Source organism: Plodia interpunctella, chromosome 1 (genome assembly GCF_027563975.2).
Source record: "Plodia interpunctella isolate USDA-ARS_2022_Savannah chromosome 1, ilPloInte3.2, whole genome shotgun sequence".
NCBI lineage: Eukaryota > Metazoa > Arthropoda > Insecta > Lepidoptera > Pyralidae > Plodia > Plodia interpunctella.
In genome coordinates, this window is record NC_071294.1 from 11,217,086 (window position 1) to 11,241,919 (window position 24,834).

The 24,834-nt window shown below is 33.5% G+C and overlaps 1 protein-coding gene across 1 annotated transcript in view; it reads right to left on the bottom strand.

Moving 5' to 3' along the window:
* Positions 1 to 1,458: 1,458 nt before the first annotated feature.
* Positions 1,459 to 24,834, bottom strand: part of Sox21b — a 52,112-nt gene continuing 28,736 nt past the window's right edge. The window contains exons 4-5 of the mRNA XM_053748684.2: positions 11,357 to 11,499; positions 1,459 to 4,113 (exon numbers count right to left, since the gene is read on the bottom strand). Of these exons, the coding sequence (XP_053604659.1) occupies positions 3,661 to 4,113; positions 11,357 to 11,499 (596 nt within the window). The 3' untranslated portion in view covers positions 1,459 to 3,660. The remainder of the gene's footprint in view (positions 4,114 to 11,356; positions 11,500 to 24,834) is intronic.

Sequence of the window (24,834 nt, forward strand, 5' to 3'; positions counted from 1 at the left end):
CGGTGTAATAACTAGAGTCTCATTATTAAAAAAAAAACAATATCGGTCCCTTCCCTAATATATTTTCAGAATTGTCATCATATTGTGACAACCTCTGTGGCCTAATAATCATCACGACGGACTTCTACACTGGAGGTCCCGAGTTCGATCCCCGGTCAGGTCTAGATGGAGAATGGTCTTTTTCAGATTTACCTGGGTCTTGGATGTTTATGTATACGTTATAAAATATAGTATCGTGCAGTTAGTATCCCATAACACAAGTTTCGAACTTATTTTGGGGCTCGCTCAATCTGTGTCATTTGTCCGTATATATATTTATTTATATGCGAAACTTTCGGAAGTGCCGTAACTATAGGCTTTTTTAAAATTATGGTTTTACCCGAGCGGTCTTACTTTGGTCTGTCTGTGTATGATTTGTCCATATATATATTTGTTACTACCTGATGCCCGCGCCTTTGTTCGAGTGGCCGAACAATTTTTGGTAAGGAGACAAATTTAAAAGATGCTCATACGACTGAAATATATATTTCCTATAGCTGGACCATTAAGACTTTCTTCAGGTGTTCCAGATCTTCGATTTTTATATATCCATATGCTCATCAGGCTGAACAACTTTTATTAAGGCGTAATTCTATATTTCCTGTTGTTTAACTGTGCCATCTTGGGTCTGCATAAGGTATTCCAGATCTTCAATTTTTATACCACACCAAAAATGCTAATCAGACTGAACAACTTTTGTTAAGGTTCCTATAGTTTATCTGGACCATCATGGGTATGCATCAGGTGTTCTAGATCTTCGATTTTTGTACCTTAACAGAAAATGCTCATCAGACTGAACAACTTTTGTTAGGGAGTCATTTCTATATTTCCTATAGTTTAGCTTGTCCATCATGGTTCTCCATCAGGTGTTCCAGTTTTCAAAATCATTTATACCCTAAATTTTGCCCAGGCTTAATAGCTATATAACAAAAAGTTTCATTCAAATCCATCCAGTAGTTCCGAATATTGGCGTGTACAAACAGACAGACATAGAGTTGTTTTTCAAATTCTTTCTCTGTTACTATGACTCTACCGCCTAATTTTGTTTTTATGTAAATATATTCAATGTACAGGAATTTTTTTTTTCTACTGCTTTGTTATATGTATTGATTGATATGTCATCCTACCCTTAATCCATCCTATCCTATCCACTTTATGTGGGGTTTGTACAGCATTCCAATGTCCTCCACCTTGTGTTCACCATTTGTATTTCAAGACAAGTCGCCTAAAGGCATCTGACATGACTTTTACTACCTGCATGACTACCTACCGCCATCTTGTCCCAAGTAGTTATACACAAACAATGAACAAATCTGTCAATTTACTATATATGTAATAAATAATGAAATTTATTTATTTCACATATCTACAGAGCTAATGTTATGAAATGGGTTATATTATATGTAATAAAATCAAGTGTCGATTTTAATATTTTTTTAATTAGGCATAATATTCTTCAATTTAACGTCTAAGTCTCATCGTTATGTCGATTCCACTTTACAAGATCATTATAATAATTAGCAATAACTAACAGCTGATAATATATGACAAAACACGTGTATACTCCATTTCTAAGCTACGAAGAAAATCGGTCAATGAACTAATTTCTGATTGGCCGGAAAAATTGCAATACGCGAATGAAAGAGAGGAAGCTATTCAGCACATTGTGCTACTTTTTCGAAGCTAAGAAATAGAATTTGGAACAAATATTTTAATATTTACAATTGAAAAAAAGTACGTAGGTATGTATGTATTATCTGTATTAAGTGTATGTTATTTTTATATATTCTGTAGTCGGTTTTATTATGTTTTAATATGCATAGCTATTTCATAAAATTATATATCGAAATAATGTATTTTAGGGCGTATAGGTAATTGAGAGGTTATATTATTTTGAAGTATTTAAAATGCGGAATAAATGACAATAGTTGATATTGTTTACTTTTTAATGATTTATCCGTTTTGTAGCGAGTTCGGTGTAATAACTAGAGACTGCGTATAATTATTAAAAAAAAACAATATCGGTCCCTTCCCTAATATATTTTCAGAATTAAGACTTTCTTCAGGTGTTCCAGATCTTCGATTTTTATATATTCATATGCTCATCAGGCTGAACAACCTTTATTAAGGCGTCATTTCTATATTTCCTGTTGTTTAACTGTGCCATCTTGGGTCTGTATAAGGTATTCCAGATCTTCAATTTTTATACCTCACCAGAAAATGCTCATCAGACTGAACAACTTTTGTTAAGGTTCCTATAGTTTATCTGGACCATCATGAGTATTCGTCAGGTGTTCTAAGATCTTCGATTTTTGTACCTCAACAGAATTTTATGGAATTTTATATCGAAATAATAGTATGTATGAGTAAGTTTTATTTTCTATCAGCTGCTGGTCATACTGGTCTTTAATGTTAATCATTTACAATATCCTTAAGCAGGATTTTTTTTTACATATAAAAACGCTAATTTTAAACTTCATATTGGCAGTAATAAATAATGAAATGTGAAATCATAAATTATCCAAGTGAAAAAAAGATAGTTATAAAAAAAATTCATTAAAAAATCGAAATACTATTGGGATATCCCAATAGTATTTAGTTCTAAAAAAAAAAAAACAAAAAATGAAATGTTATGTTAATGGCAGATTAATTTAAAAAAAAAACGATTGAACTAATGTTAGTACAAAAAAAAAACTATTATATTTTTTTATGGCAACACAATAAATGCACTGTATGGCCTTAATTGGGCTAAAAATTATTTTTTTAATTTAATTCAGTCAAATAAAAAATGATCTACTTATAGTAATAACCAAACACGAGGTTTTAATGAAAAAAAAAATATATATATAACATATGTTTTTGCAGTCCTGATACAAATATAAATTAAACAATTCTACTTATGCTTCAGTTATACAGACTTTACTTAAATCTATATTATTTACAATTATTTATACTCTCGTTGTATATTTATTTTGGACTTTTTGAATCCCAAATGTTAAGTTACTGAAAAAATAATTAGTGTATTTTTATATTGGTTACAAAGTTGAACTGTTGAAATAAAATATTAAAAAAAAAAATTACATGAAATATTTATATAGAATATATAGAATCTGTACAATTGTATCAGTTTGTCTTTAGACAGTTAATTAACAACAGATCGGATTCTTTAAATAGTGAATATTTGTTTTAACTTTAAACCAAAGTTTTAAAAGTATATTTTTTTAAGTCAAAAGAAATACAGCTTGTAATAATTTTCTCAGTAACTTTTCATCAGTTACCTATGCCTATTAAATAGATTCATAAATATTTACATTATTAGGCAAACTAATGGAATGTCCAACCTACAGCTAACTATAACATTAAAACTACAAAAGAAAATCAAAGAGGAACTTTTTGAGGATCACGAGAAAAAACCGCGAAAGACGTTATTTACACAGACTATAAATTAACATTCATACAATTCGATGTACGAAAAACAAAAAATTATACAACAAAAATACCTGACTTCCAACAATTCATGTATCAGATGAATGTCTGTATCGTCGATGTAAACCGACCAAGTAAAAAATACAACAAAATTTCACAGAAATGAAAAACTTAACAAGAAAATTAAGCGTCAGGTCAAAATATGACAGTCAACGGTCTCCTGAATTCTGACCCGCTTTGCGGGCCCTGGGTGTACTGTCCAGGGTACTGAGGCATCAGAAGACTCGACGACCCTTGATAATATGGAAGGGACGGTGAAGGGTTCGACCCTGAAGAAGAACTGCCTTCAGGTCGGTCTTGGGCCTTGCTTGTGACGTCTGGTGAGTCGGTAGGTGAGCGTGGTGATAAACTGGACGGCGCTGAATTGACAGCTGAGCTTAGTCCGGCCATAGCTGCCGCGGAAGCTTCACAGTACATCTTGCTGATGTCCATAGGGTACGACCTCTGTTGTTGCTGATCCATATACATGTAGGCTTTGGACAACGCAGCAGAGTCCAGATAGCCTCGAGAAGGGTCAGGGTACATCCCGTAGGTCCTGTATTTCTCTGCTTCGATCGAATATTTTGACATATCCATTGACGAGCCGACCTGGGAACAAAAATGTATTGTCAGCAATTTCTTGGACTTAAAATAAATAAATAAATATATTAGGACAAATCACACAGATTGGGGTAGCCCCAAAGTAAGTTCTAGACTTGTGTTATGGGATACTAACTCAACGATACTATATTTTATAACATATACATATATAGATAAACATCCAAGACCCGGGCCAATCAGAAAAAGATCATTTTCTATTATGACCCGACCGGGGATCGAACCCGGCACCTCTCGGTTCAGAGGCAAGCACTTTATCACTGCGTCACCGAGGTCGACTTGTTTTTATTGTCTTTCGTTTTTATGTATTAAAAAGTCATTTAAATCCAACAGTAAGTTTAAGGTTAATGCTTTGGGTGCGACGTGACCAAAACTACCTATAACCGATGAAGATTTTTGATATTAATTTAATCTTGCACAGTCGTAGCTATTAGACAGTAACACTAAGAAAATATCTATATTTTGTTAACATTGAGATAAATTTACATATGTCATTTTTAACGCTACAATGGAAACGGCTTTTAAATCCAATAAAAATGACATGTGTTTATTTAATATACAATTCGTAATACATTATCACGATATAAATCTATTCTAATCAGAAAAATAAAAATTTATGTCTTTGTTAACAAATTCATATTTCAAACCAATCTAATATATTGGATAGCTATATATCAAGTTATTAATCGCTTTAACAAAGATCTGTAAGAAACATTTTAAACATATTTTCATCACAATTTATCATTACTGCAATATTTATAATGTAACTAACCTTCCCGTACTCGATTTTAATAAACAATAATTCACAGATATCGTAATTCAATGAAAATTTTATTAAATTTTCATATGAATGCGCGCCACGGACGTAACTTGTGAAATATAACTTTAATCCTGTGTCATAAAGCACAGAGTGGTATATAAAATACATATAACATAGCGTTATGTAGTCGGGAATACAAATCAAGTGTATAAAGGACCATTAATGCGATGAATTCGAAGTTTTTAATGAAGCCTCAACCATTTTGTGAGAAAATATTATTGGCGCATACTACACACTGGACGAATGTTCTGACAGGAATACTGTATTTTTCTATTAAAATTTATTATTATTTAGTCACCGTCTAGTACAAAGTATGTCAATTGATCGATTTTGGTAAGATATAGTTAGTTAACATATCAAACACATATAATAAATGAACTATAGTTTAAATATAAAGCAGCGCTTCGGTAGGATATTTTTATGTGTAATATGATGTGTGTTACGTAAAGGAGTAAGGAGGAAATCTATTCAATTTCGTATCTTGATTTCAATAGGCTACAAAGTTAAGGATAGTCTACAAAAACTCAGCTCAATAAGCAAATACAGCTGTTCTGTTCCGGCGGCTTACGATTCCGTCCTAAATTGCGATTGGCCTTGGCAGTTTGGCAGCAATAACATTCCTAAGGGGAGTTAACTTCATGCAGACTGTAGAATCTTTAAAATTATAAGATGTTGGTATTTTTTACACTGACCCTGACTTCGCAGCGGTCCTGAATGGGTCTAGCAACAAGCAAAGATGACAAAGAGTGTTCTGTTCGGTTATATTGTTCGCCGGATTCCACGGCCGTGTGTAGCGACGGTTAGGCGAACATACGAGCCGACAAATCAGGATTAGGTCGCCGATGCGACGTCGACTACACGGTTTACTGCCCACCACTGTATTTTATTGCTGCTAAGTTATGGGACAGAAAAACTTTACGTCACTTGTTTTCTTGAAGCTTGAACACCGCGGTCCGTGGTGTGGGATGGTTTGGGAAAATTATTGCCTTGAAATTTTGGAGGTTCCGATTTTTTTTGTGTCAGTTTAAAATTGGTTATTTGTATATAATTTTGTGTAGCGATTTTTTGTGTTTTTTGTTGTCTTTTTACTATATTTTTTTATATAGGATTTTCTAAATAGGGTTTTAATTTCTTTCCTACTTTGGATCTAAGCTCATTTATTTATTGGATTTGTTATAGATGTAATAAACATTTTAAATTACTTATTTCCGTAATAAAAATAAAAACTTGAAGTTTGAGTTCATTTTTTAACAAGAACCTCAGCAAAATTAAATTTAATGACCTCATAAATTAAAAAATCTGGGCGCAAAAATAATTTGGACCTAGCGAAAGAAATCTATTAGCAAATATGCAACGCATCTGTGTGATTTCACGGCATATTACTACTGCGCTAATGACGTAAGCAAGCGTGAATATCGATATCGAAAATAATCGAACATCGGACTCACAATAATCGTATATCGGAACCACAATGGTTCGTTAGCCGCGCGTTACTGAAAAATGCAAGATCACGTTTTTTAATACCAGGTATTTTATAGTACCTTACGGGTGTGTTAATATGGCCACTGAATGGTAGCTAATTATATTGTCTCGTACGTTTAGGGAGTGATTCGATACGTTAATCGAAAAAAATGAGACTCATCCGATAGTTCGGGAATAGGGCTGTGATGTAATGATTTCTTCTTTCACACGACCATGTGAATATTCAATGCACCGTCAAGAACAATGTTCTTAATTTAAAATTTAAAAAGAAAAGTAATAAATTTGTGAATATTGTCACTGGCATTATAGTGTTGTAATCTTTACTGATTTTTATATATTTTTATTTTTAATTAATGACTTTGAATTGTAACAAGATCAACCTATATTGCTTCAATGACATGTTTGGAATATTTATAATTGTTTTGACATAGATAATGATGAGATTTTAATAACATCATAAATTTTTACTAGTCCAGTATTATTTAGGGTGGAAGCGGTGTTGTCAAGATGCCTGTCTGTGGATCAAAAGATGCCAGGTTCGAATCCTACTCGTGCCATATGAGTTCGTATATCCATCTGACTCATGTATTTTAGTTTTCATCGACCACCACTTGCTTCCGATGAAGGAAAACATCGTGAGGAAACCTGCACACTGGTTGTTTATAAACTTTGTGTGTGAAATGGAGAAGGCAATGGCAAACCACTCCATTAATAATGCCAAGAATGTGTTGTGATGACCACGACCCTCAGACATGAGGAATACGACTATTAAAAAGATTATTTAGCCAAATAACCAAAATAAACGTACGCAACAAAAACTATTACACAATGATGTAACACCTATTTTTTTTTGTAAAGTATTTTTACATTAATTTAACTAATTTATTAAATGTTTACATACTTGAAAATAGGTTAAAAGTATTACAGTTCTGCAAGACTTTGGAAACATAAATGAGAAAACAGTATTGAAAATGCTCTACTGTAATTTCTAGTCCACTTCTCTATTGGAATACCGGTCTTTGATTTAACGTTAGCTGCAAGAATTACGACGAAAACAAAATTTATCACACTTCAATCTAGTTTTCGTTGGAGTTTTCACTTATTGTAAGAAAAATCGTGAAAATTCGAATTGAATACAGCTAAGCAACCCTATTTTGGTGTCTATTAACACAGCACAATGGTCTGATCGATCGCCGAGGGGCGAACTTTCATTAATTAAGAATTCTCGAAAGTGACGACTGCGATGTTCGATTGTCTTCGATTGATCGATTCTTACGAGTTAATTCATTGATTTTGTCGAGGTAATCTCGCGTTTTGTTTCCTATATAGTGTAGGAGTGGTTGATTGAATCACAATAACGTTTGTTATTTAATTTGGTATTTCTTTTTGAACTGTGTTTTAACTCTTTGTTTAACTCTTTCGTCAATCGTTTTTGACATTGATAATTTGAAAAACATCATCTCAAACCTTTTTCACACATATGCTGATGGAGATAGTTCGTAGTCAGTCAGTCAGTCAAAAAAAGGGAGGTAAACCGTTTTTTTTTAAACAAAACCAGATAAACTTTTTTTAATTTCAATCGATTTCCAATACACAAAATCGTAGTGAAGCTAAACAGAAAATCTACTTACAAAGCTGCCTTATTACTGCAAAAGTAAACTATGAAACTTGAATTATATATTTTTATGCAGATATGTATTTATAGTCTACTACTTTTTCCTTATTAAGATTTTTAATTCACGACAGAAGATTGCCTGGAAGAAATCGCTTACAGTGATAAGGTCGCCTTTTGCGCATTTTATTGTACTTATATACTTAATTTAAAGGTATATGTATGTTACATTTTATATGCACATCCATAATAATGTACAATAAATGATTATTGTATTGTATAGTCAATAACACATCAAGCTACAAAAAATAATTGCAAATTCGCCACTATTGTCGCGACATAGCGATTCATAGAGGGACACTGTTTATGCCAGTGACTATACACTAATGAAACACAAAGTCGCTGTTAGGGTATGACGTCACGCACACCCATCTTAAATCCGGCACTCCAAATAGTCTTTACCATTATTTATTCAATAATTTCATTACGACCAACACTAATCCCCCCTGGGACCCAGGGGAAAGCCAGGGGAGGGCTAGGGGAGAGTAATTGTCCGATATCAAGTGTTTAGATCCACGGATCTTGTGATTGGATCGGAATAATTGAAATAATAAATGTTTATTGTATATTAAGACAACGATGTGCTTGAGCAGGGCTGCATAAAAATAAGAAACTATATTTTATTAACACAGACACATTTATGAATTTTAAAAAAAATCTAAATTTATTAAGACAAATAATTAATTAATTAATCTAAAATTCAGGTGAATATGCAACAAAGTAGGATAAGCTAATATTAATAATTTACAAATCAAAGACATCAGTTTGTATCGAACACCAACAATCAGAGTAATGAAATTTTTTTAAAATATAGTTTATAATTTTGACATTCATTTTTATCTAATAATATTTCATGGTATAATACAATCTGTTCAAGATTGATGTTGCACTGGCAACCAACAAAAAAAAAATATTTTTTTGCATTCCTTTTTATTATATATTCCATATTTTTTCACAATGACACATACAAATATTCCCGCCGATTGATTTTAATATGAAAATTGACAAATTTGTTATTTTTGTGGTAAAATCCAAAAAGGCAATATAATTTCATTGAATTACATCCTCGTTTTATTTTTTGCTGACCAAAGATTTTGGCCACAATATGAGTGTCTTTAAAAACACGTGTTTTCGAATACACAAAGACCTCCTACTAAACTAAAAAATCTATTATTTTCACAACTATCAACACATACGTTTATTATTGATGAGAATTAAAATTCTAAATTCCTCAATTACACCGTAGCGAATCACAACAGCGTTGTTTGCGTTGGATTAGCGGGGCGGGGCGCGCTAATGGATTGCGCCATCTGTCGGTGCGAACATGAACGCAGGTGACAAAAATATAGCTACGATGACGATTTGATTATGTTTAAGCGAATAGTAAAACTGTCGTGAGATGTAAGAGCTTAATAATGAGGTCAAGATTATAAACTTTTTATGACAGGAAAATTATGGTATTTTAATAGGTTTTTGATAGTTCTTTCCTAAGTAAAGTTTTTCTATAGTTCAAACCATACCTTTTTCTAAATTAAATGATAATGGTGCGGTGGTGGGCCAGAAGTATCGTGAGGAAACCTACACCCTGGTAGAGCCTTTATATTCACTGGGCATGTGACTAGTGCGATTAGATGCCGGTATTCGTAAAACTAATGTCAGATGCCTTCAGGCGACTTGGATAAAATCTGACTAGTGTCAGATTTAGCATAAACACACTCGAAAAGAAACAATTAAATTAACATTATTTGGTACATTGATATGTACCAAATAATGTCAATTGTTTCACCTAACCTAACCTAACCTAACTTGGTTTACTTGGTTCAGTGCGCTGTTATGCTAATTTACATATCTCATATTCGGTAAGTAGATCCTTATTACCCCCAAATGGTGCTTGTAGGTGACCAATAAGCGCTCTAGGATAATAATGTAGCTAGATAAACCCTAAGGCGGTAAGTAATTAAAAAAAAACACTTCCCTCTTTCAAAAAGTTCGCATACATCTAACCATCTAAATATCTCGGATTCCTTACAGTACTTGGCTACTAATCTACTATTAACAGCAATGATACAATAAGGAAAACATTTCAACACTTGGTTGGTTAATAAATAATAATATGAATTAATATATGTATATGAACATAAGATGTAAAATTAGCTTTCAATAGTTGGACGATGATAGATCTAGTGGCAGCTCCACACGTCGCCGAACACAGACACATGCCGATGTGAATGGTAAACATTGTGTACTTCGTAAGTGTGTTTTTATTTATCGCAATGAAAAACCAACAATGTATACAATTAAAAATCAAAATCAAATCATTTATTCAGAAATTACGCCTTCACAGGCACTTTTTCACGTCATATTCTAAATTAAATGATGTTTACCAAAGCTACAAACTACTAACATTTCGGAACGACCACTGCTGAGAATACCGAATCCGAATCCGACATAGCTTGGCTAACAGTTTGACGACGATGTGGAGCCGGAATAATAGTAATTCTATTTCGCTAATATTCCGGCAGCGGCATTTTTAACATCTCGTAGATTGCCATGGTACATGAAGGCGTAGCTGCTTCATTACACGCATTAATTTTTTTTAAATCTTAACCAGCGTTGAATATTGTAAAATTTGTGATGAGCGTTATTTCTTGCACGGCTCCGCATTTCACGGTGTCGACCCTCCTTAATGCTTCTGATGATACGTCATTTCCGAACAATTTCAATCTTTGATGAAATAATTAGAAATTTGGTAGGTACCGCCTTGAAAAGTTTTTTCATTGAAAATTTGTGTAATCTGTTAGCGATTTGTTTGGTTAATTAAATCATATGCTAACTGATTATAATAAACGTGAATTCAAATTTAATCTTCACTGATTTTTGATCATATTTCAAAAATTATGTTTGTATGAAATATTGAGAGCATACCTGCCGAAAAATATCTTATGATTGCTCGGTCGTATGAGTTAGCAGAATACAATTTGTCTATAAAGTGTAGAAAACTTATTTTAACGAACTAAATTTTTCGCTACTATAGTTCCCAATAGCGTCCTTTTTTGAAGTGAATTTTTAGCGGCGTTGTGCACTTTTCGTGTTGGGTAAAAAATTTTAAACTCGCGTCAGGACACGTGACCTGATCGAAAATTCGTAAGATGTCAAAAATGCACAACGTTAATATTCTAGTTTTCACTTCTGCCGGCACTCCCGGAGTGCAACCCGTTTTTTTTTTCCACTGATGTCTTTTGGTATACTCCTTCTCTCACCTGAGGGTTAGGCGTTAAAGCCGCTGAGATCGCGTTCTGCTGAGCTGCCGCCGCCGCCGCAGCCGCCATGCTGGCACCGAGCGGGCCGTATGCTGCGCCGTAGTACCCGCCCATCGCTTGACCCATACCACCGCCAGCCATGCCTGTAGGCAAATGTTAATACATTAGTTTTAGCAGGTTGGTACATACTCATCCGATCGACGAACGAGATGCTTATGTTAAAAAATCATATCCAAGTAATTGGTTGTTACTACTAATTATAATTTCGCATAATACTAATAAGCACAACAGTTTTTAGCATACAATTTTTTGCATAAATGCAATAAGCATATTCATGTAAGGTCATTATAAAGCGGCTTAGGTACGGGTGACCCAAGGGCCACCCCCGCCGCACCTAAACCTACACATATTATGCTAAAACCAAATTCGATCGGTAATTAATATTATGCTAAATAAATTATGCCAATTTCATTATGCCAATCCATTTTAGGACAAAACACATTATGCCAATGAAAGGGATCCCGTTTGCATTGTTCATTTGTTCATTTATTCCACATAATTTGCCAATATTACACAAGCACATATTTTGGTCTTAAAATTATACTTTACTATATTTCGGTATATTGTAAGAGAACATTAAAAAAAAAATAGCCAGTATTAATTATCAACACAATTAAATTCTGAAAATAAACTTATTTAGAACTATTTTTCAAACAAGTTCCAAATTCAAAATAGTTTTAGGTGTTCCAACCAAATCCCAAATCAAGTTCGCACCTCGGTCGGCAAGTGGCCGCCGCAGCGGACAGAGGTCCATTCAGAACACAACAACTCTCATAATGGCGCGCCGGGAACTCGGATTTGAGCACCAATTAATTATTTCATTGTGCCATGAATAATCCGGCCCTGGAGTGCTATTAACTAACGGTCAGTTCCTTAGAGGTGTTTATTAAATAGACCTTAGTTAGGGTTAGTTCGTATAGGTAGTGTGAAGCTGGCCTTTTGTGAGATGAATGTTTGTAAAGCGTATTGTATTGACATTTCTATAAGGATACTAGATTAATTTGATATTTAACATTATTTTAAAATAATTTATAGTATGTATTTGTTGTTAATTACCTAATTTATACAAGAACCCTCAAATGTCGACTTTAATCTAATTCCACCTATTTGTCGGTAATCAAATCTTGTAAGTTAAACTTGACTTCAATTTAGTATCAAATAAGAACTAAATTATTGTGTTTATTTTTAGTTTTGTTGAAATTTGGGTTCAATCTTTGTATAAATCCCACAATGTAAATTGTGATTTGCAGCAAATGTCAATGGCTGTTGAAAATTCGATTAATCATCTGTCGTCGATAAATAAATAAAATAACCGGCTAAATTAGGATGTCATGATACGCTAAGCACTTGTGTTGCCATTATATGCAAATCGAAATCAAGCACTTCACGTCTTTCCCGGGAAAATGTTCGAAATTCGAATTTAAATGAAAAAAAAAAAAAAATAAATATATGAGACATCCCTCTTTAGTGGTGACGTCAATCGAGTCTACAATATATTATAAACCGCAAAGTTTTATTCGCGGTTTTAAATTGAGAATTTTCTTTGTCGTTATCCTTTTGCGGTTGAGTTAAGGTTGAATGTCGCTTGGGAATTTGTTTTCCCATCGGCAAAAGCTGTTTGAAAGGGACGATCGGATTTTTATTATATTTATAATTAAATTCGCTGTCATCTCTTGTGGGTGTTCAAACATCTCTGCCTGGTATTGGCGTGAAAACGATTACTTGGAAGTTTTTTCCGTGTTTTTTAAGAGTTTTATTAATTTGTCGAATTGAAGGATGAGCTGTGTAAATGATCGCAAATCTATATCTGATTGAGTATTTTTATGAGCGATCGAATTAAAAAAAAACAATTTAAGTATGAATCACATATTTTTTTTACTTGTGTGTTAGGAAATGATCATAAAATTAATAACCATCTATCTGACGAGATATAAAAAAGTACACAAAAAAATACAATGTTAACTATATAATATCCATATATAGTCAATAAAAGTTTTACCTATCTATCTCCATCCACAACAGTCCACCCCCTACCCTGGGCCTATTCATATTAACCTTTCGACGTAATACACAGTATTATATATAATCGCAGAGAACGGACAGAAAGGTTGCGTGAATGCGGGATTTCCCTCTGAGCACTTTTGTAATATTAAATTTTGTGGAAAATGCTATTTTCTGTTGGTGAGCGGAGGCCGCGTGGAATAGGCGGATTACGGGTCATTTTGAATGTGTAGTCGAGGACAGATAATCAGGCGTGTGGTCCCGCCCTAGAATAGGACCACTCCATATCCTCCCGGGGATGTCGCATGAGGCGACTAAGGAACACATAGCCTTAACAGCTGATAGGCAACAGTAGCATTCTCAAGGAGGGTTGATGTCAGGCAGGTGGCCGGTTGTAAAATCACAAACGAATATAGACAATTTTTAAAAGCTTTTATTTAAATACTCCAAAAAGAAGAAAATAAAATTTTCCTTTAAAATTTTAACTATCAACTTATAACCTCATTATACACAATTTATGTGATCGTAAAAGCTTCTCGCGAAGTTTGCGTAAGCACCTTTATTTGTGTTACCCAATTAAATAGGCACTATAGTTTATTTACACAAGTAAATCTCGCGACAAGCTTTTTGATCATATAAATTGTGAATAATGAAGTTATAACTTTATAGTAAAAAATTTTTTTTCTTCTTTTTGGAGGATTTAAATAAAAGCTTTTTTTTAAAGTTTTTTTTGTAATAATTTATTAGGTTTTATTTTACACCGACCCCGACGTCAAAACCCCGAATGCAACTGGGAACATGCGGAAATGAGAGAGGCGAGACCAGACAAAACTGACTCACAATTTTTAATTAACTGTCACAAAACATACAATTAAACATAACATGATTTCGTGTTCTACCAAAAGCTGTAGCTTGCTGTAGCTGTAGTTTGTAGCTTGTGAGAAATAACTATAAATATAAAGATTGACGAGAAAAAGTGCCAAGTGTTGAACACATAAAACCACCTCTTCATAATGACGACCTCGGTGGCGCAGCGGTAAAGTGCTTGCCTCTGAACCGAGAGGTCCCGAGTTCGATCCCCGGTCGGGCCATGATGGAAAATGATCTTTTTTTGATTAACCCGGGTCTTGGATGTTTATCTATATATGTATATGTTATAAAATATAGTATCGTTGAGTTAGTATCCCATAACACAAGTCTCGAAGTTACTTTGAGGCTAGCTCAATCTGTGTGATTTGTCCTAATATATTTATTTATTTATTATTAGTCGTATTCCTCATGACTGAGGGTCATGGTCATTACATGGAATGAAACACACGTAACTTTCTTGGCATTATTAATGGAATGGTTTTCCATTGCCTTCTCCATTTCATATACAAGTTAATAATAAACCAGTGTGCAGGTTTCCTCAAGATGTTTTCCTTCACCGGAAGCAAGTGGTGGTCGATGAAAACTGAAATACATGAGTCAGATGGATATACGAACTCATATGGCACGAGTAGGATTCGAACCTGGCATCTTTTGATCCACAGGCGTCTTAACCATTACACCACCGCCGCTTCCTAAAAATTCACGCTTAAGAAAAAATCCATGGATTTTTAATTACATTTTGAACGCACCTATTAATTAAAACCTATCGCTTTATACCAAAATATCTACACCGAATAAAGGTCACCTTGGTTGGAAATTAAAACGTTATTCAAATTGAGAGAAAAGAACACACTTTTAAACTTGAAAAGTTACAGAAATTACCTACGGACCTGTGACCCGTGTTGTGAGGTTTCTTTGGCAAATGAACCCTTTAGCTATAATTGAGTTTTTGATGTCAGTTTATTTCGGTACAATAGTAGCCTTTGAGTTGTGAGGTTTCTGACCTATTGTAGGGTTAAGACGTCGGAGTGGCGTAGCTACCGGGGGCCGGGGTAATCAAATTCAGGGGTGTCAATTAGACCCCGATCAATTAATCTTATTTCGAAGGATATTGGAGGGCTAAATAGTGCGCCGGTGCAATCGAATTAAGTGGTGGTAATGTTTTTGAACCATACCAGCGAATTTCGGCAAGCACTAATTGTTTCAAATAATTTGTAAACAGCTTAGTTTGAGCCTGACCTAAATATATTGCATCAGGGTTAATTGAGTGAGTAACCACTCATTATTTCGTACTAGCGCAGCGGCGTGCTCCGGCTTCGCGCGGTTAAAACCATAATAAAAAGCAGCCTATATTACTACTGAGGAGGTTTTATCTCTGCGCTAAAATTTATCAAAATCGGCCCTTTCGTTTTTGAGTTTATTCATTATTAAAAAGAACGAAGAAAAAAAAATAGAAATCTTTTATTTTTATAATATTAGTATGGATTAGTTGGGCCTCCAGATCTTTTTTGGCCCAGAGCCGGTCACCAAAATACTCCACTGTATGGTGCCCTTTTGTAAATTATTGTTTAACACGTAACTACTTCGCGACAGTTGAATGAGTTATATACAGTTGAATTTACAAATAGTTGGCGCTAACGACTTTGCATACATACATTATAGTAAATAATAATAGCCATATACATTATATAGAGTTATGTATATGATTGTGTATGTTAGGTAGTTAGTTACCTAATGATCGTAGTTTAAAGATTGTGCTTAAACTAAGGAATTTAATGACCGATGATAATTCGTAGATTGGTACTTAATTAAAAATTAAGTACCAATCTACGAGTACTTTTGACAAAAAAAAAACTGCAAATAATTACTTCGATAACTGCAAATAAATTCAAAAAAGAAAAAAATATTCAGTGTTTTGTAATATTCTGAATGATATAGTCCATTTTATATAGCATAGATTCTATGGATATCTCACACGACTTGTTATTAGGATAAAGAGCTATTGGAATGATGAGGAATATCCCATTATAAATTAATAAAAACATTACACTCCTTTTTTGGGTAGTCAGCGTGAAAACCACGAAAAAATAGCTCGCGTTCTAATCGGCCAGGACCTTACAAATGACATGCAAAATTTTCGCTGTTTCATACCCGATCCCCGAATCTGTCTATATGTGCGAGCCGACCTAACAAACCGTGGATAAAATGATAGATTAACCGCTGTTCTTGCAAATCACGGCTCGATATAGTTTCTGAGTCCCATTTAACGGACAAGTGAGTTGCGAGCTTTAGAATGATATAGAAAGTATCAGAGCGCGGCCCCATTGCTCCGTTGTGCTCCATTATTTTGCCATCCGTTGATGAGCAACGCAGTAATTTTGTATAGAGATTCGACGCACGCCACCTATGGAAAACGACGGAGCGCACGACACGGAGGGATGGGAATGAACGCAGCCGAGCAAGGCCCCGTGTAAAATCTACCATTAGAAGATTTTACACGGGGGCTCGAGGAAAATATTGTACAATAACAACTATATTAGGAAGAAATAGAATCTTATTAGATTTTTGTTCTGCATGGTGCATTTTATCCATTTTACTTTCTAAATGTTAACGCAACGATTGATAATTGATTTTATGTTAAAGAACAGATACAAAAGTAAAATTCGGTACTGAGTTTTCCAATCATTTCCATATCTGCATGTTCGCATCGTATAAACTTTAACAAATAATTGAATGTTTTTTCCAATTTGAGTTGGCAAAAGTTGGATATATAAAGCAGAATAAAAATCAGTAGACATAATAAATAACCATTACAATAAAATCTTTCAGAAATGCTAACGACCCAAACAAAAAAGCTTGTCATTTCCTTCCATAGTAAACAAAACCGTCCGCTCTTTCTGACGGTCGACGCGCGACTGTCATGTAAATGGCGTCACGTGACCGGAAGCGCAGGGAGGGGAGGTTCCGGCGCACGCGATTGGACACTTCCGTTTGGGAACAAACTAGTGGATACATAATATGGTAATCGTGATAAGGCGATTTATTAACTAATGCGGATTAGGGCGTTTTTGCTATATAATGTTTTTGTGACGACCCAACATTGATTCTGTTATTCGTAATTAATATATATTTTAAATATTTTATTTGTATAAAGTAACGAAACCAAGTTTAAAAATTAATAAACTTTATATTCGGCAAGGCCTAGAATATGAAAATATAATTATTGCGAAATGAATTATAAGATTTGTTTTTCCTTTTCTCTTAAACTTTTCTCATTCTGGCATGTTTTTTTTACAATCCCAGCTGCAACTTCTTTTTTTTAGATGACATCGTGACTTAAAGATTGAAAATTCAGGTCAGTTTTGTTGCACTAGTACATACTTATATTATCTCACTAATTAAAAAAAAAAATGGAAAATTGAATATACCTGCGTCTCTCAAAGTAGTTTTAAAAATAAATGCTTCATCATCTAATATATATTTAATCATCAATCATGACCGTTTGGCATGGATCCTTAAACGTTATTATACGCATTTTATTATACTTATTATTTTAAGAATTTTAAATAAACTGGCGTTAATTATTCGAGAAATTTGATAAATTATATTTCTCGCACGACTCCAAATTTCATGGTTATTATAACACGTTAAGGATAAGCTTATTTTTGACGATTTAATTTAAAATAAGGAAAAACATTTTTGCATTAATTTAGCTTTCTTCGTCGATTCGACCCTTCCAATTGCAACTATTAGGAAAAATTAAATTAAGTATTATTGAGAGTTAGGGAACTCTGAATATGGGGAAAAAAGGCTTAAAATCGATTCGAATCATACCAGGAAATTGCTTGCTGGACTAATAAAATATAAATCATGAGAATGAATCGAAAAATTCTCGATTGTATCGATCCGAAAACATACGTAATAAAAATAAATAAAATTCAATATATACTTACAAAACAATGCGTTAAACAAGTACACGCAATCGGGCTGTGGAACAATACTAGTTCTATAAAATTAGCATTACAATATCGTATGTACACTCATATAAAATAACCTAATTATGAAACGCGTGTAAAATTTATCATTCACACACAACGATCGCACATAAGCTCTGTGTTAACACATTGGTATTTTACATTCAAGAATATCTCTATTGTAATTTATGATTACAGTTGTATGGATTGCCAAATATTTAACGTGATATTGATATGATATACCTATATACTTACCTAAATGAAACAAGAAATACATAACATACATCAAATATACTTAATATTTACATATAGCATGCTCCTCATTTTATTATTTATATCTGCACACTATATATTCGGTAATTCATTTTAACATCAATTTATAAATAAATAAATATAAATATATTGGGACAAATCACACAGATCGAGCTAGCCGTGTCATGGGATACTAACTCAACGACATTATATTTTATAACAAATACATATATAGATAAACATCCAAGACCCGGGACAATCAGAAAAAGATCATTTTCCATCATGACCCGACCGGGGATCGAACCCGGGAAAAAGTGGCGAGAACCTTACCACCGAGGTCGTCAAATTCGTGAATTTGTATATTTGTACTCATGTTTTTTTTGCAAATATTTAATTACTTTCTTTCTTATTTATGTGGTATGAAATTGTTACAATATTTTCAGAAATTAAAATTATAACTAAATATAATTTATGAAAATTAACTAATGTAAGCGTTTGCCGAAATGAATCGATCTTTCGCAAAATAGCTTAAATTTTTCTTTTTTTTTCTTCGGACGTTCAAAACTAATTTTAGCATTATACATAAAGCATTACGCATTTAGGAATAATTTCAACATAGACTAGAATTAAGTAACATTGCCAGAAATATTGTCACACCCCAATTTTGATACGATTTTGTTTTAGAATCGCCTCTACTACGAGCCACAACATACCGAATATTAATTAAACTCCTGCTTGTTTAAGACAGTCGCTTGTATAAACAGAATAACAAGGCACAATGGCACAATACCACATTTATAATACACTTGTGTCAATCTGTTTCACTAACAGTGAAGAAAATAATGTAAATTAGGTTCCTTCGTTTTTGACTATTATAAAATTGAAATGACAAAATATTCCAAGTATTTTGGTTAACGAAGGTCCAAAAAGAAAAAAAAAACTGAATATAAATAGAACAAATAGAGAAAAACGGAATTGTGGAAAAAAACACGTAATTAAACAAATATTCACAAAGCTAAGCAAAGCTGTCACAAATCATGTGCTGTGGGGTTAGTCTTGGCAAATAGACCAGTTTAGCAAAATAAAATACTTGCTTTATGTTTACATATTTTAAAGTGAGCTTAGATTGGACTTCAATAACTATTCCTCTCTCTCTCTCTCTCTCATCTGGCTGATCATTGACCGAGCGAGCGAAGCGAGCGTGGTCTACAAATCAACTAGTATATTTGTAACGCGATAACTTTCGCCCCATTGGTCCCATTTTGATGAAATTTAAAAGGTATGTAGGATTTGTCAATAGAATTTTTAAATTTGTGGGGCAACAAAATCGGTTTAGTAGTTTTTTAAAAATTTATAATGATAAATTTATTGTATTCGCAAGGTCAAGTTGGCGGCGAACAACTAGTCATAATGCTGTTCCATCACTAGACTACCCAACAAGCTTTGGCAAATAACACAATACCAGTTTTATACCGACTGTGTTCCACATGTGTTATTCCATATAACAAGGCGTCTGTTTGTCCTGAATTGTGTAAATTTTGTTAATTAACACTCTCCCTGTCTTGTTGCGTAAATTTTATTGTATGTTGAAATATTTGATAGTTTTTGGGGGCTTTAGTGATGGGCGCAAATGAATATTTCTCGAGTTTACATTGCCCGGTTAAGAAAGTTTACGATCAGTCTGCGCTTGGGTGTAAACCATCAAATAAAAAGACATTTTAGTAATTAACTACTAAACATAATGCCAACTAAACTTATGCAAACTTTTAAATTCGGTGGTGTTATCATAACAAAAAAATGATTTAAATTATATTAACATAGAAAGGAAGTAAGAAATTTCGTTTCAAACAAACTATGATTAACGCCCTTATAACAATTGCACTGTCCACACCAGGCTATCAAAAACAAGGTCAAATTATTTGGCTAAAATCCAAGACCATCAATTTTGGTCAAATTGTCCCTAGTTACATCTAGAGGGCGTCACTGGCGCGTGCGGCTGAGTGTGCGCCGACCCTAATGTTTGCCAGTGTGTCCCCGCCTTAACAGTGCCACGTGTCGGCCGTGCGTAGCTATCCTTAGCTTTTAAGACATTTTGCATATAAATGTTATTCTGTTGACTTTTATTTCTTTTTAACTAATTGTTTTTCGTTCTCGCATATTATCGTGAGATTAGCAGTAAGTAGATTAAGAGCGTGATCCCATTGCTTAGTCTTGCTATGTTGCGTCGACGCACTTCGTTGTTTAGCTGTTGTTTCCTATTTGTTAATTGACGTCCTTGGAGAAAAGGCCGCGGTGAAGTTTGTTGCGCCGCTTCTTCTTCACTTGCGCTTTGGAAGCCGGCAGTAGACTTAGTTTAAGTAATTTCTTTGACGTCAATAAGTGATGTATATCATCCTAAATTGAATAAAGAATTTTGAATTTGAATTTGAATTCGTGCGTCGAAACTTCATACAATTTCTACGTTGTTCTGCGTTGATCCGTCGACGGACGTCAACGTGACGGAGGACGACTGAGCTATGAAGGGCTTTTAGGGTCTCTTCAAATCACTACAACTGTTTTTAAAATCGATATATTGGCGTGGGTAAATTGTTTGGCACATTAATTTTATACATAAAAAAAAATCTTCACGAATTAAAATTTAAATAATTTATGTAATTGAAAACTTTGACTTTATCCTTTTAGAAGTAGGTATAAATAGTAAAAGAAAACAAATACTAATTCACTTTTGGAGATCAAACAATATATATATTCATACACCGCTTGCACACAATATATAATCGAAAAAATAAATAGATAATGATTATGTAACTAATTATGTACAAAGTGGCATTTCCCAAAAGCGATTCCATTATTTTTAAAACCCTAACAAGGTAAGAAACATAAAAAGATGTTTTCGTTAATATTTATGCGAAACTTATGAATGATATATTTTTTGCTCCCTTCAATCTCATTACCAATCTTGTTTTGTTTGATTATATATGATAATAGTATGAGCTAAGTTAAGTAAATCGTGTGATTCAGGCTATTTCCAGGCATTAATATCTCTATTTGTCTAACATATAGTGTTATATTAATGCTTTTATATTTTCATATTTGTGGGAAAAATAAACGATTTTTAGTATTATGAACATATACATATAAGTAGGTCTTAATCTGATTTACCTCTGTTTTTGTCCATTTAACTATTTTATTAATATTCTTTCTATTTGCCCCCATAGTTGCATCATATAAAAAGCATCAACCGAGAATTTGTTTTTATTTGTCACATTTCTTAAAAAAACTAATTTCCTAAATGATCATAGCCATAAATTCAACTCCCGACACTATTTTTTGAGTTCTAATTATTCACCCCACTTTAATTTCAGCAGCAATTAACTTAAAAGCCATGTTCGAGTGTGTCGCAACCCTTATCTAAAGGTCGCTGCACACGTGCCGGCCCCGCCTACGTTTTGCCTCGCGGCGACCGCAATCAGGGTCAAACATTTTAATGTCTAATAATTTAATCTCAAATCTTGAGGACCCCTCTATTTAGGAAGTGAGGGTTGGAATTAATTTGGCAAGCATCTATTACGGCGCCCAAATGTGTCAACAGAAAAATGCTTTTTTAATGGTGAGATATAACATTATCATGTGTTTTGTTTTGAATAAAAGAAACGCATTCATAATTATATACTTAATATGATAAAAATCTAGTTGTGTAGATTTTTCATATCATCCATTTTAATGAAAATAAAATCGTATTCTCTCTCGTTCTTTCAATGTCACTACTAAAAAGAGTGAGATAAAAAAGAATAACTATTCCAAGCCCAATCAATGTTTAAGAGGTTAGTATTTTGAATATAGTGGTTTACAAATAAGTAACAGGTACATGTCATAAGTCTAAAACTCATTACTTAATAGTAAAAGTGTCATAAAGTCCTTTAAGCCGAAAAACCACAAAAGTAACTAGGAAGCGACCTTTAATAAACATAACACCAATCGCCACAAAACCCCTTTAAAAATTCAATAACACTGCCCTTCGAAAACTTTCAATAATCGTAATCGCGTGTCAATAACCCCAAGTGAAGTTTGACGCACCCTTAACTAACCCCCATTGTCACTTACATTTTGACAGCTAAAACTGTCAACTGTCAAAGGCAGCCAAGGCGGTTTAAACTATTCGTTCCATTTTCGAACGCTTTTCATCTTTTGAGTCTTTTGTTAGGTCGCGGCGGGCGTCTCGACGAGGGTGTGTATATGCAGCCATATTTGGGTTGATAAAGGTATGATAATATTTCTGTGATGTCAATCATGTTACTTTATGTTGTGTTTTCGAAAATGAGATACAATACGGTAAAATTTGAAAATCTTGTACGTCTTGTAATATTAGTTTGAAAAAATTGTCTCCAATATTTTAAAAGATATCTTGTTTGCATTTCAAAATGCGAAAGTTATAAAATTCCGTATTTAGTATAAAGTTGGTATTATATCTATATAAACATAGGATCTATAAACTGCAAGTAAACCAACCTTTAGTAATCATACTAATTGTCATAATAATACAAAATTGCAGTTTATTGGTATTTTGTTGTTATCTTATAGAACTAAGTATGAGTTTAGATATCCATATAGAAAAGCAAGCGAAACTAGATAATATCAAAATTGACGTTAAAGATAATTTGATTATCCCAAAATGCAAAAACGACGAAATCGAAGCTTCATTTCTTATCTCACAATATAACTTTAGCTGTAATAGTTACATCACTGCCAATAAAGAAAATATTTGTTCGTACAAATAAATCGACAATAATTTGCTGTAACATCGTTTATTAACTTTCATACAAATACTTTATAATGTACACACGTAAAAAGTCCAAAATTATATCCACGTTGCTTTACTAGTCACGACTTGAGGCAAAACGGCCGAATGTGGACATTTCAGACCCGTTACAGACTTATTTTTAATGGATTGCATCTGGGCGTTTAAGTATAGTCCACTTTAGCCGGAAAGAATCCCATAAAACTAAGTAAAAATCGTGTTTGTGTTGTGGGCGTTTTTGTCGCAATGTTGTCGCAAAGCGCGACTCTTGTGCCTCGTTTGATCGGTCTATCTAATTGTATAAGTAATATTTACTAAATCAATCGCTTCCAGGGCTCAACGTTGCCTTGGACTGGTCGCTGTTATCGTTATGCTCAGTTAGATTGCCTTTGTTTAGCTTAAAATTGCAAGTTCTTTTCAGATTAACACAATATTATGACTGGTTGTTTTATTATCGTCGTAATCATATCACGTCTGACGTTAACCCTCCTTGATAATTTATTGCCTTAGCTCCCAAAGCATTATGTCCAGTCGCATCATTAACATCCACGGGAGGACATGGAGTAATTCTATTGCAGGTCTCCGATAAAGTTCCACAATCACGCCTTCGAGTTATCATCATATCAATATCAACCAATGTCTCCCACTATTGAGATGAGATTACATTGATTTGATTAATAAATTGTTTTAGCAAAGCTGTCTGTAATCTGTTGTAATCTGCTGATACCTTTTCAATTACTTCCTATACTGCAAAAATATTATTTTTAATCTGTTTTAGCTATTTACCTACCCTTAGACATTAAATTATAATTTTATTTATTTTTTGGATTAACTAAAATTTGTACGCCATTTGAGGTAAAACATAGTGATAATATAACTACCCAACACTAACTAATGTATATTACAAATAAATAAATGATTGTTTTACCTTTGCTGAACGCAGTAGCCAAAAGACAAAGAGTTATTTGGTGCGCATTACATTACGTAATAGGCAAGCACAGTTTATACAACGATTAAACTAAAACTATCATCGCTGGATAGCAACAACTAATTCGTTCAAACGGGTCTACGAATTGTGTAATCCCAATAGTTGGGATACGATGACATCGACAGAATAGCTGGATAACGTTCGTACAGCCCACCTTTTGTTATTCAGACATTTTTGTATAAACGAATGTTCAGTTCAGTTGTAAATTGTTCTGATATAACATTAAATGACATATGAAAATTAGGGCTTCATTGATTATTTTGAAGTCATATGCAATGAGGCGTATGATTCATGTGGCATGATAGGGACCAACACTGTTCAAATGAGTTTCTTTCGGCATTTCCTCTCAGCAGTCAAGTGGTCATTTCGAAATGCCAGTAGTTTGTAGCTTGTTAGAAATAACTATTTAATATAAAAATTGACATGGAAAAGTGACTGTGAAACTCGTAAATTTCTGATATAATATAGAACCACTCCATAAATACCAATGGATTTTAAACAGATCCCAGGCTTCTGACATCACAGCCGTGAGAGT